General features: G+C 36.0%; 1 protein-coding gene and 1 non-coding gene across 7 annotated transcripts in view; one reads left to right on the forward strand and one right to left on the reverse strand.

The window, feature by feature from the left end:
- LOC120863556 (ankyrin repeat and KH domain-containing protein 1) overlaps positions 1 to 17,488 on the reverse strand; it is a 115,194-nt gene that overhangs the window by 78,657 nt on the left and 19,049 nt on the right. For all 6 annotated transcript variants that reach the window (XR_005721025.1, XM_040239892.1, XM_040239889.1 and 3 more), the window contains exon 2: positions 7,997 to 8,150. Coding sequence is in view for 5 of the 6 variants with exons in the window: in XM_040239892.1 (XP_040095826.1) it covers positions 7,997 to 8,150 (154 nt within the window). In the remaining variant the exon portion in view is untranslated. The remainder of the gene's footprint in view (positions 1 to 7,996; positions 8,151 to 17,488) is intronic.
- Positions 5,000 to 5,106, forward strand: LOC120864989. The gene has a single exon (XR_005721315.1). It is a non-coding gene; the product is annotated as a U6 spliceosomal RNA (small nuclear RNA).

Here is a 17,488-nt window from a genome sequence, read left to right on the forward strand (position 1 = left end):
CTCTACCTAACTCCAAATATAACTTAATGCTTACTGTAAAAAAATGGATGAGATTTCTATCAAAGTATAATTACAGCATCAGATCTAAAGTATAAGATGCTAACTATCTATTGATATTTTTAGTAGTAATGAAGGAGATATTCTTTAATATTACAGCAAACAATCCAACAGTTTCTTCCTTTGATTGAATAGCCACCTAGAACCATTTTCTGGGTAAACATGGTAAATTAAAATAAATTATCATATTTTACATTTATTATGTGCTTTTAAATGTACCAGACAGAAAGGAATAAAACCTAGCTCATGTCCTTACAGAGCTCACAATCTGGTTGCTCTAGGCTGCCAATACATCTTTTTCTCTAGATTCAGTGAGGAGTCAGTAACTGAAAATTTTGTTGATAATATCACCACCTGTTATTGCTGAAAATGAGAGGAAAATAGCCAATAAAAATTTATAGAAAAAAAGGGGAAAATTGCACAATAAGGGAAAAAATAGACATTGTGATGCTCTCCAATTAAAACAGTATGATAGTATGACACCTGCATAGAAAAATAATTCTATCAAGGATATATAATAGAGCCCCCAAGATCCTGGATTATTTGTGAACTCAATATATGACAAAGGTGACACTTCAAATCAATGGAGATAAGAGAGCTTATTTCCTAAACACTGTTCAGAAGTTGGCTATTTGAAAATTATGTAAGATCTCAAATTCATACCATTGACAAAAATAAAAACCTGGTAGAGTTAAATGAAATCTGAAAAGTACTATTATACCACGTAGGTATTCTTCTATTGCTGATGTTAAGGAGGATTTTCTAAGCATGAGACCAAATCATGAAAGCTATAAAGTAAAAAATTAGTAAGTGTGATATTAAACATGTTTATTTTCAATAAAAATTTTTATATAATTAAAGGCACCATAAATAAAATTAAGGCAAAATAAAAACTGGAAAATAAACACACAATTAATTTACATCATTTATAAAGAACTACTGAACACAAATTATGAAATTGACCAAGAGAACAAAGGTGTGAGGCCCTTTCAAACAGTTGATAGGAGGGTATACTGACATAAAGTTGACATTTCTATTGATAAATGTTATCAAAATTTTGAATGCAAAAATATCCTCTGACCTAGCAGTATCACTTTCTAAAACTGTGTCCTATGAAGATACTTGCACAAGCAAGAAAAGTTATAGATATATATGGATATAAACTATAGAAGTATTTGTGATATAAAAAAATTGGAAATAACCTAAAAATATCAACATATCATGTTATAGAAGGATGAACACAATAAATTAACTGAAAAAAAGTGAAGTCATTCAGCCGTGTCTGACTATCTGTGACCCCATGGACTATAGCCTACCAGGCTCCTCCGTCCACGAGATTTTCCAGGCAAGAATACTGGAGTGGGTTGCCATTTCCTTCTCCAGGGGATCTTTCTGACCCAGGGATCAAACCCAGGTCTCCCACATTGTAGGCAGACACTTTATCACCTGAGCCAACAGGGAAGTCCAAAAAAGGAAAGTGAAAAAAGGAAAATGATGATTTGCTAATATGAACCTATTTAACTTTAAAAAAATCATGTATCTTCAAATATACATGTATATTTATAAAACTACAAGTGAAAGTCTGAAAGTATATGTAAATCCTGACAAGTATATGTAAAACTTTACAATCAAATTAATACATCTCATTCTGTTTTCAGTCAGTTCAGTTCAGTTGCTCAGTCGTGTCCTACTCTTTGCAACCCCATGGACTACAGCACGCCAGGCCTCCATGTCCATCACCAACTGCCAGACTTTACTCAAACTCATGTCCACTGAGTTGGTGATGCCATCCAACCACCTCATCCTCCGTCTTCCCCTTCTCCTCCTGCCTTCAATCTTTCCCAGCATCAGGGTCTTTTCGAATGACTTAGCTCTTCACATCAGGTGGCCAAAGTATTAAGAGTTTCAGCTTCAACATCAGTCCTGCCAATGAATATTCAGGACTGATTTCCCTTAGGATGGACTGGTTGGATCTCCTTGCAGTCCAAGGGACTCTCAAGAGTCTTTTCCAACACCACAGTTCAAAAGCATCAATTCTTCGGCACTCAGCTTTCTTCACAGTCCAACTTTCACATCCATACATGACCACTGGCAAAACCATAGCCTTGACTAGATGGACCTTTGTTGGCATAGGAATGTCTCTGCTTTTGAATATGCTGTCTAGATTGGTCATAATTTTCCTTCCAAGGAGCGTCTTTTAATTTCATTGCTGCAATCACCATCCGCAGTGATTTTGGAGCCCAGAAAAATAAAGTCTGACACTGTTTCCACTGCTTCCCCATCTATTTCCCATGAAGTGATGGGACCAGATGCCATGATCTTCGTTTTCTGAATGTTGAGCTTTGAGCCACAATTTTCACTCTCCTCTTTCATCAAAGATTCTCTTTAGTTCTTCACTTTCTGCCATAAGGATGGTGTCATCTGCATATCTGAGGTTACTGACATTTCTCTCAACAATCTTGATTCCAGCTTGTGCTTCCTCCAGCCCAGCGTTTCTCATGATGTACTCTGCATATAAGTAAAATAAGCAGGGTGACAATATACAGCCTTGACGTACTCCTTTTCCTATTTGGAACCAGTCTGTTATTCCATGTCCAGCTCTAACTGTTGCTTCCTCACCTGCATACAGATTTCTCAAGAGGCAGGTCAGGTTGTCTGGTATTCCCATCTCTTTCAGAATCTCCCATGGTTTATTGTGATCCACACAGTCAAAGGCTTTGGCATAGTCAATAAAGCAGAAAAATATGTTTTTCTGGAACTCTCTTGCTTTTTCGATGATCCAGCGGATATTGGCAATTTGATCTCTGGTTCCACCTGGAAGTTCACGGTTCACGTATTGCTAAAGCCTGGCTTGGAGAATTTTGAGCGTTACTAGCCTGTGAGATGAGGGCAATTGTGCGGCAGTTTGAGCATTCTTTGGCATTGCCTTTCTTTGGGATTGGAATGAAAACTGACCTTTTCCAGTCCTGTGGCCACTGCTGACTTTTCCAAATTTGCTGGCATATTGAGTGCAGCACTGTCACAACATCATCTTTTAGGATTTGAAACAGCTCAACTGGAATTCTATCACCTCCACTAGCTTTGTTCGTAGTGATGCTTTCTAAGGCCCATTTGACTTCACATTTCAGGATGTCTGGCTCTAGATGAATGGTCACACCATCATGATTATCTGGTTCATGAACATCTTTTTTGTACAGTTTTTCTGTGTATTCTTGCCATCTCTTCTTAATATCTTCTGCTTCTATTAGGTCCATACCATTTCTGTCCTTTATTGAGCCCATCTTTGCATGAAATGTTCCCTTAGTATCTCTAATTTTCTTGAAGAGATCTCTAGTCTTTCCCATTCTATTGTTTTCCTCTATTTCTTTGCACTGATCACTGAGGAAGGCTTTCCTATCTTTCCTTGCTATTCTTTGGAACTCTGCATTCAAATGGGTATATCTTTCCTTTTCTACTTTGCATTTCACTTCTCTTCTTTTCATGGCTATTGGTAAGGCCTCCTAAGACAAACATTTTGCTGTTTTGCATTTCTTTTTCTTGGGGATGGTCTTGATCCCTGTCTCCTGTACAATGTCACGAACCTCCGTCCATAGTTCATCAGGCACTCTGTCTATCAGATCTAGTCCCTTAAATCTATTTCTCACTTCTACTGTATAATCATTAGGGATTTGATTTAGGTCATACCAGAATGGTCTAGTAGTTTTCCCTACTTTCTTCAATTTAAGTCTGAATTGGGCAATAAGGAGTTCATGATCTGAGCCACAGTCAGCTAGCTCCCGGTCTTGTTTTTGCTGACTGTATAGAGCTTCTCCATCTTTGGCTACAAAGAATACAATCAATCTGATTTCGGTATTGACCATCTGATGATGTCCATGTGTAGAGTCTTCTCTTGTGTTGTTGGAAGAGGGTGTTTGCTATGACCAGTGCGTTCTCTTGGCAAAACTCTATTAGTCTTTTTCCTACTTCATTCTGTACTCCAAAGCCAAATATGCCTGTTACTCCAGGTGTTTCTTGACTTCCTACTTTTCCATTCCAGTCCCCTATAAAGAAAAGGACGTCTTTTTTTGGTGTTAGTTCTAGAACATCTTGTAGGTCTTCATAGAACCATTCAACCTCAGCTTCTTCAGTGTTACTGGTTGGGGTATAGACTTGGATTACCGTGATACTGAATGGTTTGCCTTGGAAACGAACAGAGATCATTGTGTCGTTTTTGAGACTGCATCCAAGTACTACATTTTGGACTCTTTTTTGGACTATGATGGCTACTCCAATTCTTCTAAGGGATTCTTGACCACAGTAGTAGATATAATGGTCATCTGAGTTAAATTTACCCATTCCAGTCCATTTTAGTTCTCTGATTCCTAAAATGTCAACGTTCAGTCTTGCCATCTCCTGTTTGACCATTTCCAATTTGCCTTGATTCACAGACCTAACATTCCAGGTTCCTATGCAATACTGGTCTTTACAGCATTAGAACTTGCTTCCATCACCAGTCACATCCACAACTGGGTGTTGTTTTTACTCTGGCTCCATCTCTTCATTCTTTCTGGAGTTATTTCTACACTGATCTCCAGTAGCATATTGGGCACCTACCGACCTGGGGAGTTCTATCTTTTTGCCTTTTCATACTGTTCATGAGGTCCTCAAGGCAAGACTACTGAAGTGGTTTGCCATTCCCTTCTCCAGTGGAACACATTTTGTCAGAACTCTCCACCATGACCCATCTATCTTGGGTTACCCTGTACAGCATGATTCATAGTTTCATTGAATTATACAAGTCTCTGGTCCATGTGATTTTGTATTACATATTACATTTATAATTTAGAAAAGAATTTTTAAAAATTCTTCTTGAAATGGCCTTAATTCTCAAAGAACCTTAAAGTAAAAAATATTCTCAACTTTTTTTTTTTCAATTAAAATAGTGTCAAGATTTCTGTCTTTAGTGCTCACTTCAGCAGCACATACACTAAAATTGGAACAATACCAAAAAATTTAGCATGGCCCTTGTGCAAGGATGACATGCAAATTTATGAAGCATTTCATAATTTTAGACCTACATGTAAGACCAGAAACTATAAAACTCTTAGAGGAAAACACAGGCAGAACATTTGATGTTATAAATCAAAGCAAGAGTCTCTGACCCACCTCCTAGAGTAATGCAAATAAAAACAAAAGTCAACAAGTGGGACCTAATTAAACTTAAAAGCTTCTGTACAGCAAAGGAAACTATAAACAAGGTGAAAAGACATCCCTTAGACTGAGAGAAAATAATAGCAAATGCAACAACTGATAAAGGATTGATTTTGAAAATATACGAGCAGCTCATACAACTCAATACCAGAAAAAAAAACAACCCAATCAAAAAGTAGACAGACATTTCTCCAAAGACATTTCTCCAACAGACATTTCTCCAAAGAAGATACACAGGTAGATGGCTAACAAACATATGAAAAGATGCTCAACATTGCTCACTATTAGAGAAATGCAAATCAAAATTACAATGAGATATCACCTCATACTGGTCAGAATGGCCATCATCAAAAAGTCTACATACAATAAATGCTGGAGAGAGTGTGGAGAAAAGGGAACCCTCTTGCAATGTTGGTGGGAATGCAAATTGATTCACTATGAAAGACGGTATGGAGATTCCTTAAAAACTAGGGATAAAACCACCATATGACTGAGCAATCCCACTGCTAGGCATGCCCTGAGGAAACCAAAATTGAAAAAGAAACATGTGTCCCAGTGTTCATTGAAGCACTATGTACAACAGTGAGAACACAGAAGCAACCTAGATGTCCATTGATAGATAAATGGATAAAGAAGCTGTGGTACATATACACAGTGGAATATTACTTGGCCATGAAAAGGAACACATCTGAGTCAGTTCTAATGAAGTGGATGAACCTAGAGCTTATTATACAGAGTGAAGTAAGTCAGGAAGAGAAAAATGAATGTCTTATATTAACACATATATATGGAATCTAGAAAGATGGTACAGATGAATTTATTTGGAGGGCAGCAATGGAGAAACAGACATAGAGAACAGACTTATTGACATAGGGTTGGGGGAAGAAGGAGAGGGTGGGATGCATGGAGAGAGTAACATGGAAACTTATATTACCATATTTAAAATACATAGCCAATGGTAATTTGCTGTATGTCTCAGGGAATTCAAACAGGGGCTCTATATCAACCTAGAGGGGTGGGATGAGGAGGGAAATGAGAGGGAGGTTCAAGAGGGAGGGGACACATGTATACCTATGACTGATTCATGTTGATGTTTACAAAATCTGTGAAGCAATTATCTTTCATTAAAAAATAAAAAAAATTTTTAATATATTTATAAAGAAAAAATCTATCTTTAGAAGTCTAGTAATATTTAACACAATCTCAAACACAAACATAAGTCTAAAACCTCTTAAATGTTATAGGCTCATGCAATGTCCAAAAAAAACAAATGAAAATACTAATGCACAAAAAAAAAGTATTCATTAAGCAACTGACTTAGACAGGGGTTCCAAAGTATATTTTAAAAAACATTTGATAGGGACTTCCCTGATGATCTAGCAGTTAAGAATCTGCCTTATGGGGGGACTAAGATCCCACATGTAGGGTACCACAACTATTGAGCCCAGGTACTCTAGAGCCCTTGTTTCACAACAAGACAGAAGCCCCCATGCAGCAATGAAGAGCCTAGGAGACACAACAAAGACACTGGAGCCAAAAGAAAAGGAAAAAGCACCTGTCAATTCTAGATTAAATTCTTATGCACGTGTAATGTACACATGTATTTACATTAAATAAATAAATATAGGGATGAGATTGGATGGCATCATCGACTCAGTGGACACAAGTCTGAGCAAACTCCAGGAGATAGTGAAGGACACGGAAGCCTAGAGTGCTGCAGTCCATGGGGTTGCAAAGAGTCAGACACAACTGAGTGACTGAACAACAATAAAAGAAAGGAATATCATACAAAGTAAACATATCTCAAAAGTAATATACAAAGATTAGAAAAAGATAACTTCCCTCTTAAAACAATTTTAGGAAATGAAAGGCTTTCATTACGGTGTGATGGAAATTTTGTTAGGCAAACTGTGAGAAGATTTTAGAATATAAAATAGTTATTTATTATGGAAGTATATATTACTTTGAGAAAGCATGCTTATCACAGAGTTTTCTGTTGCTTCAAAACAAGAAATTGACAGTTTGGTAAATTCTGGTCCAATTTTGTGTTCAATTTTTATTTAAATGTCTTCTAAGTAAAAAAAAGCAATCTACAATTAAGTTACAGACTAAAGTCAGTAATCATATGCACAGTTCCCTAAATCAGCTAAAAGACTCATAATTTGATGGATTCAATTTACCTCATACATTTTAATTTTACAATATAACTGGTAATAAGTTTTCCTTAATAACTAGCTACTTATCTAATACTTTAAAAATGCTAGTGTTATTGTATAGCAGAGAACTATATTCAATGTCATGCAGTAAACCATAATGGAAAAGAATACATATATATATATATGACTGAATCACTTTGCTGTATACCTGAAACTAACACAACACTGTAAATCAACTATACTTCAATTTTAAAAAAAGTACTGAGCCTAGAAATCACTCATTGAGAACTTTCAAGCAAGAATTTTTTAAACATAAAATGTGAAAATCTTCTTTACGAAATTTTTAAAAAACCGTAAGTTTTACAGACTTCAAACTTTATATAGTATATAATTTGGTGATAATCTTGTATAACTTTGAATAGAGATGGAGTCTTTTTTTTTTTTTTTTTGGCTGCTCACAGGATCTTAGTTCCCCCACCAGGAATGGAATCCGGGCCCTTGTAAGTAGAAGTGTGGAGTCCCAACCATGACCACCAGGGAGTTCTCTGGAGTCTTTTAAAGAGATGAGAAAGAGAAAAGAAAAAAGAAAGTACCTGCTGCTTCCAGCAAGGCTTCTAGTCGTGCCTGTGTCTCTGGATCCACAGTGCGTAAGTCTGCTCCTTCTGCAGTGCTTGATAAGAATATCTCTGATGTTGTTTTAAGCACTGGGTTATCCAAATCTTCTTGGTCCAAAATAAATGATTCAACCTGTTTATGAATTAAAGATGCAATATTCATAAAGCTGATCTTAATATAGTTAGAATACTATAACTGAAGGTCATAGGACTTCTTATTTGAAATTTAAACACAACCAAATAAATTACTGCAAAAACAGGAGATTATGGGGAGGGACTTTTAGGGAGCCTCCTGACTATCTGCTTATCTTCAGACACACCAGCTTCAAGTTTCCTGGAGAGCAATGAATCTTCTGTGCCCACCACAAAGCCTGAAAAGCAGCATTTTTTAAATGAAACAAGTACATCAACACAGCCCCTAGGAAGACATATACAGGACTAGATAGTAAAAAGACTAGATAGCATAAACAGGTCATTGAGGTATAGTTTCTCCTCTTTTCCAATCAATATAGTCAATTCTGACTTTTACACTAAAAAAAAGAATATTTAATCCACTGTCAAATATCTTAAGTACTCTAGACAGGAAAACTTTATTAGGTTAGGAATCACAGTCATTTGATCACCGCTCTATCCTCTGAGCCTATGAATATCTTGTATATGGTATTCAGTACAACTTTGTTGAATGAATAGCATAAGTAAAATTAACTTATAAAAATAAACATGTAATCCTATAATTTTAAATTAATTCTAAATTTTCTTACCAAATAAAATATGTACAACCTTTTTGGGAAGCAATTTGGAAAAATGAATCAAAATGCTTTAAAAAGCACTTCTCTGATCCAGTAATTTCATTTAAAGAAATCTCTAAGAATCTACCTGGGCTTCCCTGGTGGCTCAGTGGTAAAGAATCTGCCTGCCAGTGCTGGAAATACGGGTTTAATCCCTGGTCTGGGAAGATCCCACATGTCGCAGAGCAACTAAGCGCTTTCACCACAACTAACTAGAGCCGATGCTCTAGAGCATGCAAGCAACAACAACGGAAGCTGCGCGCTCTAGAGCCCATGCTCCACAACAAAAGAAGCCACCACAATGAGAAGTCCGAGCCCGCGCCAACTAGCGAGTAGACCCCGCTTGACCACAACTGGAGAAAAGCGTGTACAGCATCAAAGACCCAGCACAGTCAAAAACAGAAAAGAATCCACCCGCAATGCGGGAGACCTGAGTTCAATCCCTGGGTCAGGAAGATACTCCGAAGAAGCAAACGGCAAGCCCCTCCAGTATTCTTGCCTGGGAAATCCCATGAACAGAGGAGCCTGGGGGTCTGCAGTCCATGTGATCGCAGAGTCCGACACAACTGAGCGAATAACACTTACATCTTTAAAAAATTATCTGAATGCTAGAAAAAAATGCGCAGGATGTTCACTGCAGCATTAACTAATTCCAAAAATGACAGGAAAAAAACAATAGGGGATTTGTTAAGTACATTTTATACATTCACAGGATGGACCACTATGCAGTCATTAAGAATAATATTTTTGAAGCATGTTTAATGGCACAAGTCATAAAATTAAGTGAAAACCACAAGATTTAAGAGTACAATCTTTATTTTGCAAAAAGTATGTATGTATATGTATGCAAAGAATATCATATGAGTACTCATGTATATATAATCATGAATACATATTTATATACCTATATATGTCTACAATATGTAAATATGTCTAACCAGGCAGGTTAACATACTTGTAGACTGAAAAACAGGAACAGAAAGGTTAAGTACTTCTCCAAGGCTGAATAGCTAATAAATGGCAAAGTCACATTTCAAACACAGGCCGTGTGACTCTTAGACATTAAGCAATAGATACTACCTAACAAATTCATAAACAAAGTACCACAGTATTTGGATTACATTATTTGGAATATTTGACTAGTTGGTGATCAATTTTCACAATGGATACCAAATAAAGATATCCTAATAAAGATAGTAAAGTTAAAATGATGTTGATATATTTTATTATCCAATGATGTGCTTTAAATAAAGTAAAGCTTTAACATCATATCCAATAACACTGAGCCATGTATTGTGTTTTAATACAACTTCTTTAATACATAATTATAGACAAAGATGTCATTCTAGATCAAAGCCAACAGATAAATGTATACTATCAGTTTTCAAGTGATTTAAAAGGTAACTGCTCATACAAGAGCGAGCTTGTTGCAAGCACAAGAAATTATTACATATTTTTAGATACATACATCTGCAGTTGTAAGGATAATTAAAACCACCATTATAAATTCTGAAATTTATTAAAAACCGTATTTAGATGCTAATATGTCTATTTTATAAAAGCACTGGTCTCATATACCATTACACATATTACAAAGATAAATACAGATTACATCTGTCATGTAACATTTTAAAAATCCAAAATAAGGATTTCCAATTTTCTCCCATTCGTTCTCCAATATTTACTGAAGTCCTGTTTTATACAAACTACTATGAGAATACAAAAATGTGGTAGAATAAATGTCAGACACCAACAACCGTCACAAAAGGCCTCCAAGAGAAATAAATGGTAAAACTATATGTATTAAAGAGAGAGAAATCACTTCCAGCCCTAGTACTCTAAGAAGACTTTGCAAAAGTAGAATCTGAGCTAGGCTTTGAAGGCTGCATAGAATTGCACAGGTGGTCAGACATGTAGGTGGGGAGTAAGGAAATGAAATTTAAAAATGGACTTGAAGATGCATTTAGAAAGTGAAGAATGATCTACTCTCAAAAATATAAGGTCCTCTGTACATTGTTAGTAGAAGCATAAGTGACGAAGTGCCTGTGGGACAGTGTTTGGCAGTTCTTCAAAAATTAAACACAGATCCCGACTTAAGTTGTATATATTGGCCTTATGTTCTGTGACCTTGCTGAATTTACATATTAGTTATAATACATTGTTCAAGGAGTTCTTTGGATTTTTCTATGCACATGATTATTTTACCTGTGAATAAAGACTGTTTTATAGCTTTCTTTCCAACATAAAAAAAAAAAAAAAAAAAAATTAAACACAGAATTACCATATGACCTAGCAATTCCAATTCTATGTATACACCTAAGAAGATTGAAATGTACATGTTCATACAAAACTTTGTACACAGTCATTCATATTTGCATAAAGCATAGTAAACAAAAAGTGGAAACAACCCATATGTTAACCAGTAAACTGATAAACAAAATAATAATATCCATACAATCAAATTTTATTCAGCCAAGTTCATGTGCTTAGCATGAACAAAGTCAGATGCAAAAAGTCACATACTGTACAAATTCATTTAAATGAAATGTCCAGCACAGGCAAACCCAAAGAGACAAAGAAGATTGGTGATTTCCTGAAGAGCCGGCAAAAGAGGAATAGGAATGACCGCTAACAGTATATATTATGAAATTATTACCACAATAAGTTAACATCTATCACCTCACATAATTACAATTTTTTTCCCTAGTTAGAATCCACTTAAATTTTTAAACATAGTTTTAGGCATTTTATATTTAGCTTCTGACCCAAAAGATCAGTAACACTTGTGGGGAAAATCTTAAGTTCTCATAACTAGACAAAAATGACTTGAATACATTTGTGCCAATTTGTGCCAAAAGGTACTCAATTCTCATACTTTTCTGTCCTACTCTCTGTAAAATCTTAATTGTCTCAGGATTTCCCTGGTGGTCCAGGGGTTAGGAATCCACCTGCCAACGCAGAGGACACGGGTTCAATCCCTGGTCGGGGAACTAGGATACCACAGGCTGAGGGGCAACTAAGCCCATGCACTGCAACTACTGAAGCCCTCACACCCTGGAGCCTGTGCTCCACAACAAGAGAAGCCACCACAATGAGAAGCCCATGCACCACAACTAAAGAGTAGCCCCTACTCGCCACAACCAGATAAAGACCAGGGGAAGCAACAGAGAGCCTGTGTGCTGCTTCGCAGACCCAGCGCAGCCAATTTTTTTTTAAACTTAAATAAAAAAACAAAAGCCTGTCTCAACATGCGATCAATAAAAGGATAAAATATCCAGTTATGCCCATTACTTTGGGACTGTTTGAAGGACTGCTTTTGGCAGTTCATAAATATCTTACCTGACAAACCTGCTGAAGCACATACTGTTGCAATGCAAATTGCAACAGCATTACCTCAAAATGTATCTGGCCAGTCAAGATGCAAACCATTTTCAGAAACATGGAAATGTTAATTAGACCAATACCATACATTTAATATAAAGGCTCAATGATATAACACAAAAAATGTCTAAATAATAGATAACTTCAAAGTAATGTTATATCTAATGAAATTAGTCTTCATTATGCAAATGATGAAGAAGCAATCAAAGCTTATGGATCAAATACAGCTAAAGGATCACAGAAATTTCCTTATTGCCTAAAGATAGTTAGAAAGCTCACCCCTATCCAGCAGCTACATTAAGCAGCAAACATAACGCATCAACCTACAGTGGTACTGTTTTTAGTAATGGCAAAAAAGTTTATTTCAAGTCTTAAACATGGCAAATTTCTTTTCCTACTTCTGATTAGATACAAAAATAGAAGGTGGAAGAAAAAGGATGTGAGGAAATCTGGCCCACAAAAAACTACATGTTTTTTCCTTACATATAGGTTTTTTTCCTTATGGGCATCCCTGGTGGCTCAAACAGTAAAGAATCTACCTACAATGCAGGAGACCTGGGTTCAATCCCTAGGTCAGGAAGATCCCCTGGAAAAGGAATTGGCAACCCACTCCAGTATTCTTGCCTGGAGAATTCTATGGACAGAGGAGTCTGGCAGGCTACAGTCCAGGGGATCACAAAAAGTCAGACATGACTGACTGACTAACACTTTCACTACACTATCTCATCTAAAATGCTAAGGCAAACTCTTGAGGTCTTCCTCGTCAAAAGTCTTTCTTATCCTTCCCTTTTTCTAAAAAATATGTCCGGTTTTTAGCTTTAACTAGAATTTAAATAACTCTAGTATTCTTGCCTGGGAAATCTCAGGAGAGCCTGGCAGGCTACATACAGTCCATGGGTTGCAAACAGTTGGACACAACTTAGCGACTAAACAGCAAGAAGGGAAAAGAGCGGAATAAGCATTTTGTCCCATATGACATTTCAAAAATAAGCCGCTGGATGGCAATAGTTACTAGGGAGAATAACCAGACTCAGCTATTATCACCTAAAATAAAACCCAGCAACCCTGGCCAAAATCTAATTAGAAAAAAACCATTTTTAGCCTAAGCTATGATTTGGCCAAAACTCACTTCCACCAGAAAACAAACAACAAAAAAACATAATTTCTATCAAGTAAATAGTGCTAAAATTAACACTTTCAATAATATTAATACGGTTTAAGTCATATGACAGCAAAATAAAATCTCACCTGTACATTTGTTACCTTCTCTAAGGCTACATTTCTGGCAATAGTGAGGGCTAGTTAAGAGAGGAAATAGGTTAGTAAAAAACATTCTATCATAAAACATGTACATAACATTTCTGTTTATATATTCTCTAGTTATATGGTCATATCATGCAAAAAGCAAATAAAGAACACCGACAAATGCCTTTTCACCACAAAGAAATTATGAAATTTTTATTTTTAACATGTTAAATATATTTGTTTTTTGAGTTATGGACTGAAATATTAGTAGTCACCAATATTGCTTCTGACAATCCTTAAGAACAATCATCACTCCCATCAATTCCCACCAGAGCTATTTAAGGGAAGGGGCTAAATCTTTATTTTTCACTAACTCTTCTTACAAACCTTTAAAAATAAAGCTTCCTTAAGAAATTCAGATTTGATCATTAAAAATGAAAATGTTTAAATAAAACATTTAAGCATCTATAATATTATATATATGCCACCCAAAGTAAGCCCTCAACTAAGTCAGAATCATGCCAATTTTAGAATGCAGGCGGCTTAATACTGGTTTCTACTTGGGTCAGCATTCCCAGAGAGAATTATTGAAGGACACAGTAATTCCTTTTTGCAAAAAAGGTGGTACTCCAAACAGTCACATTCACCACAAACATGCTCCAAGATCCATTCAAAAGGAAAAATTAATACAGTTGCAATTTCAGACCAAATAATGACAAATTCAGCAAAGAGTTTTGCTAATTCTGTAAGGCCCAATATAATCAGCAACACTGGAAATAATGGAATGAAAAGGCTATCCGCCCTGCCACAAAAACTTCAGATCCACAATCCTCTTCTCAAAAAAACATCAATGTTATCTTGGGATTTCTGAAGTTAATTAACTTCAATAAGCACAAGAGAGAACCATCAGGTTTTTCCTAATTCTCAGTTAAAGCTGAAGAAAATTAACTCCACTTTTGTGGTGATTGTTGTTATTTAGTTGCTCAGTTGTGTCCAACTCTCTGCGACCCCATGGACTGTAGCCTGCTAGGCAAGAATATTGGAATGAATTGCCACTTCCTTCTCTGGGGGATCTTTCCCACTGAGGGATCGAACCAGAGGCTCCTGCTGCGTCTCCTGCATTGCAGGCAGATAGTACTCCACTCTGGTCAACCACAAAAACTTCATTTCTAAACCATAGCTTTAATACTGAATCTATTAGTTTCTAAAGTTTCTAAACATGGGAGAAAGGAAAGGAAATAATAGCTACCATTAAGTGCATTTTCCATATATTATTCCACTTAATCATCTTTACTACTCAATGAAGTAGATTAACATCTTCATTTTAACTGAAATTCAGAAAAGTTAAAGAGACTTATCCAAGATGACATAACCATGAGCAGATCTGAAGCCATGTACTTCAGACTCCAAAGCTCACACCCTTTTCACCAGACTAAAGTGTATTAAGTGACTGTTCTAAACAATGGAATATGACTAAAACAATTACATACTAACCAAATACGTACTAAACACAGAATCTACAAGTATCATAATGTCAAAGTTTAAAAGTAAGAGCGATGTCAGGAAAAAATCTTTAAATGTAATAGATTATCAAGCCACAAAGAGTTCTTAGACAGACAAAGCATGATTTTATTTAATTATTTCTGGTAGCTACAACTACATTCTTTCTAACAAACAAATATATAACAAAATTTGTGCCACAATAGGTTTTTTTTTTGAAAGCTAAATTAACATTTATTTTTTATTTTTTTTATTTTTTATTTTACTTTACAATTCTGTATTGGTTTTGCCATACATTGACATGAATCCACCACAGGTGTACATGCGTTCCCAAACATGAACCCCCCTCCCACCCCCCTCCCCACAACATCTCTCTGGGTCATCCCCGTGCACCAGCCCCAAGCGTGCCGCATCCTGCATCGGACATAGACTGGCAATTCGATTCTTACATGATATTATACATGTTTCAATGCCCACAATAGGTTTTTTTTAAAAAGAGAAGATTGCTCACATACTCACTAGGAAAGTCAAAAGGAATGAAGAACCTGGCAATTAAATCCAAGAAAATCTAAATGTTGAAAGTAGAAACATCGTATCTGCCCTATCATAATAAACGGGTAAGACTGAGGTTAGAGAGAAGTCCTGGCTTCTGCTCATTACCCTAAATAAAAAATAAGCATCAAACACTCCAAAGAAATACTTGATTTGAGTAAGTTAAAAAGAGCCTCAAACACCCACAAACTTCCAATTCATACCAATAATGGGAGGAGAGCATAATGACTAAGAGCAAGGAGTCTTAAAACACTAGCCCACTGTTGACAATGCCATCTTAGCTAACTAGTTTTACCGCTCTTAGCCTCATTTTCCTCAGCTTATAAAATAAGGATAATAGTAGTAACCACATCACAGGGTTATTGATGATTAAGCAAGACACTATATATAAAACTGCATAGCAGTACTTACTTACCACATGGTAACCACTCAACAAATATTAGCTGTTATTATTACTATTAATATTACCATTTTTATTATTAAGGTCAGTTTATCTCTTACTCTCTACTCCACAAAAATATAAAATCCATTACATTGTCTTAGGCTAACAAGTAATCTGAGCATATTAAACACTATACATATATATTCAAGATACATTGGCTTATTAAATCCAACATTTAATAAGTACCTACTATGTGCCAGACATTCTACTACATACAGGGAACATAAAAATAAATGACATGATTCCTGCTCATAAAACAGATAATCAAATAAATGCAATAAAGTACTAAAGATGCTATTTAACAGGGAGTTATATATGGACAACATGGGAACACAGAGGAAGGAAGAAATGGTCAGTTCCAGCTGGGGCAGTAATGAAGGAAATCAGAGTTGATGATCTGGAACAAGAAAGTATCCAACAGGATGGGGAAGAGGGCCACTGTAACAGCTGCATAGTAGTAGTTATAAGCATGGGTTTTATATTCCAAGAAACCTGATTCAAACCCTGGCTCCATTATTACTAAATGTATAACTCTGTGCATGTTATATAAAGTCTCTAAGCTTCAGTTTCCTCATCTATAAATTGGGAATATCATTTTCTTCATATGATAGCTGTAAAGTTTATTTTAGAATATAAAGGTAAACATTTAGTTCAGTGGACAATAAAAACTCAGCATGTAGTAACTATTATCCTGATACTAGAAGCCAAAGCAGTGAAGTAATTTACTCCGGACGTTTAATAGCTTGATATGTTCAGAGAACTACAGCAAATTTGGTATGGCTGAAATATAAAAAGCAAATAAAGGAGGATACAGCAAGGAAAGAAACAGAAACCAAATCCTAAATAACCTGGTATGCCATACCAAGGAATTTGATTTATCCTTTATCTAAGGAACGAGAAGGCTTTTTGCCAAAGGAGTGACATGACTGAACTGGCATTAGACAATTTACTGTGATAGCAGGGTAGAGAATTAGAGGTTTAATCATAGAGGTATTGAATAGATAGAGCCAGGTATTACTACAGTAAATATACGTGAAAGATGGTTTGCTTTACAGCAGGAGCAATGAGAATACAGAGAAAGAAACAAATAAATAAGATGTTAAGAAAGAAACTACAGGATTCAGTGCCTGTTTGGATGTGGGTGGTAAGAAACAGCAGATGCAAGTTCCAAGGTTTCTAACTACACTGACTAGTTTTAGGGGAATGCAATTTACAGGTGGGGGGAGGGCAGGGTAGAGGGGAAAGTGATGAGTTCAGTTTTAGGACTTGAATCTGAGATGTTTATGGAACATACATGCGGTAGGCAGTAGGAAATGCTCCTAGACTACTAAAATAGGTAAAAGAGGCAAACCACACAGGTATCTAAGAGAAGAAAGCTCCTATGAGAGTGAAGTACAAATGCCAAAAGCTCTGGAGCAGAACATGCTTGGAGAGTTTACAGAACATAATGTAGTAGTTGTGGTTTTGCTCAAATGTCTTATGCTAATGAAATTTGTATCCTTTCATTTCAAATCACTGCCCCTTTAAACTTGTTACTTAAAGCCCATCAAACTCCTGAAAACA

Source organism: Oryx dammah, unplaced genomic scaffold (genome assembly GCF_014754425.2).
Source record: "Oryx dammah isolate SB20612 unplaced genomic scaffold, SCBI_Odam_1.1 HiC_scaffold_5, whole genome shotgun sequence".
NCBI classification, from domain to species: Eukaryota; Metazoa; Chordata; class Mammalia; order Artiodactyla; family Bovidae; genus Oryx; species Oryx dammah.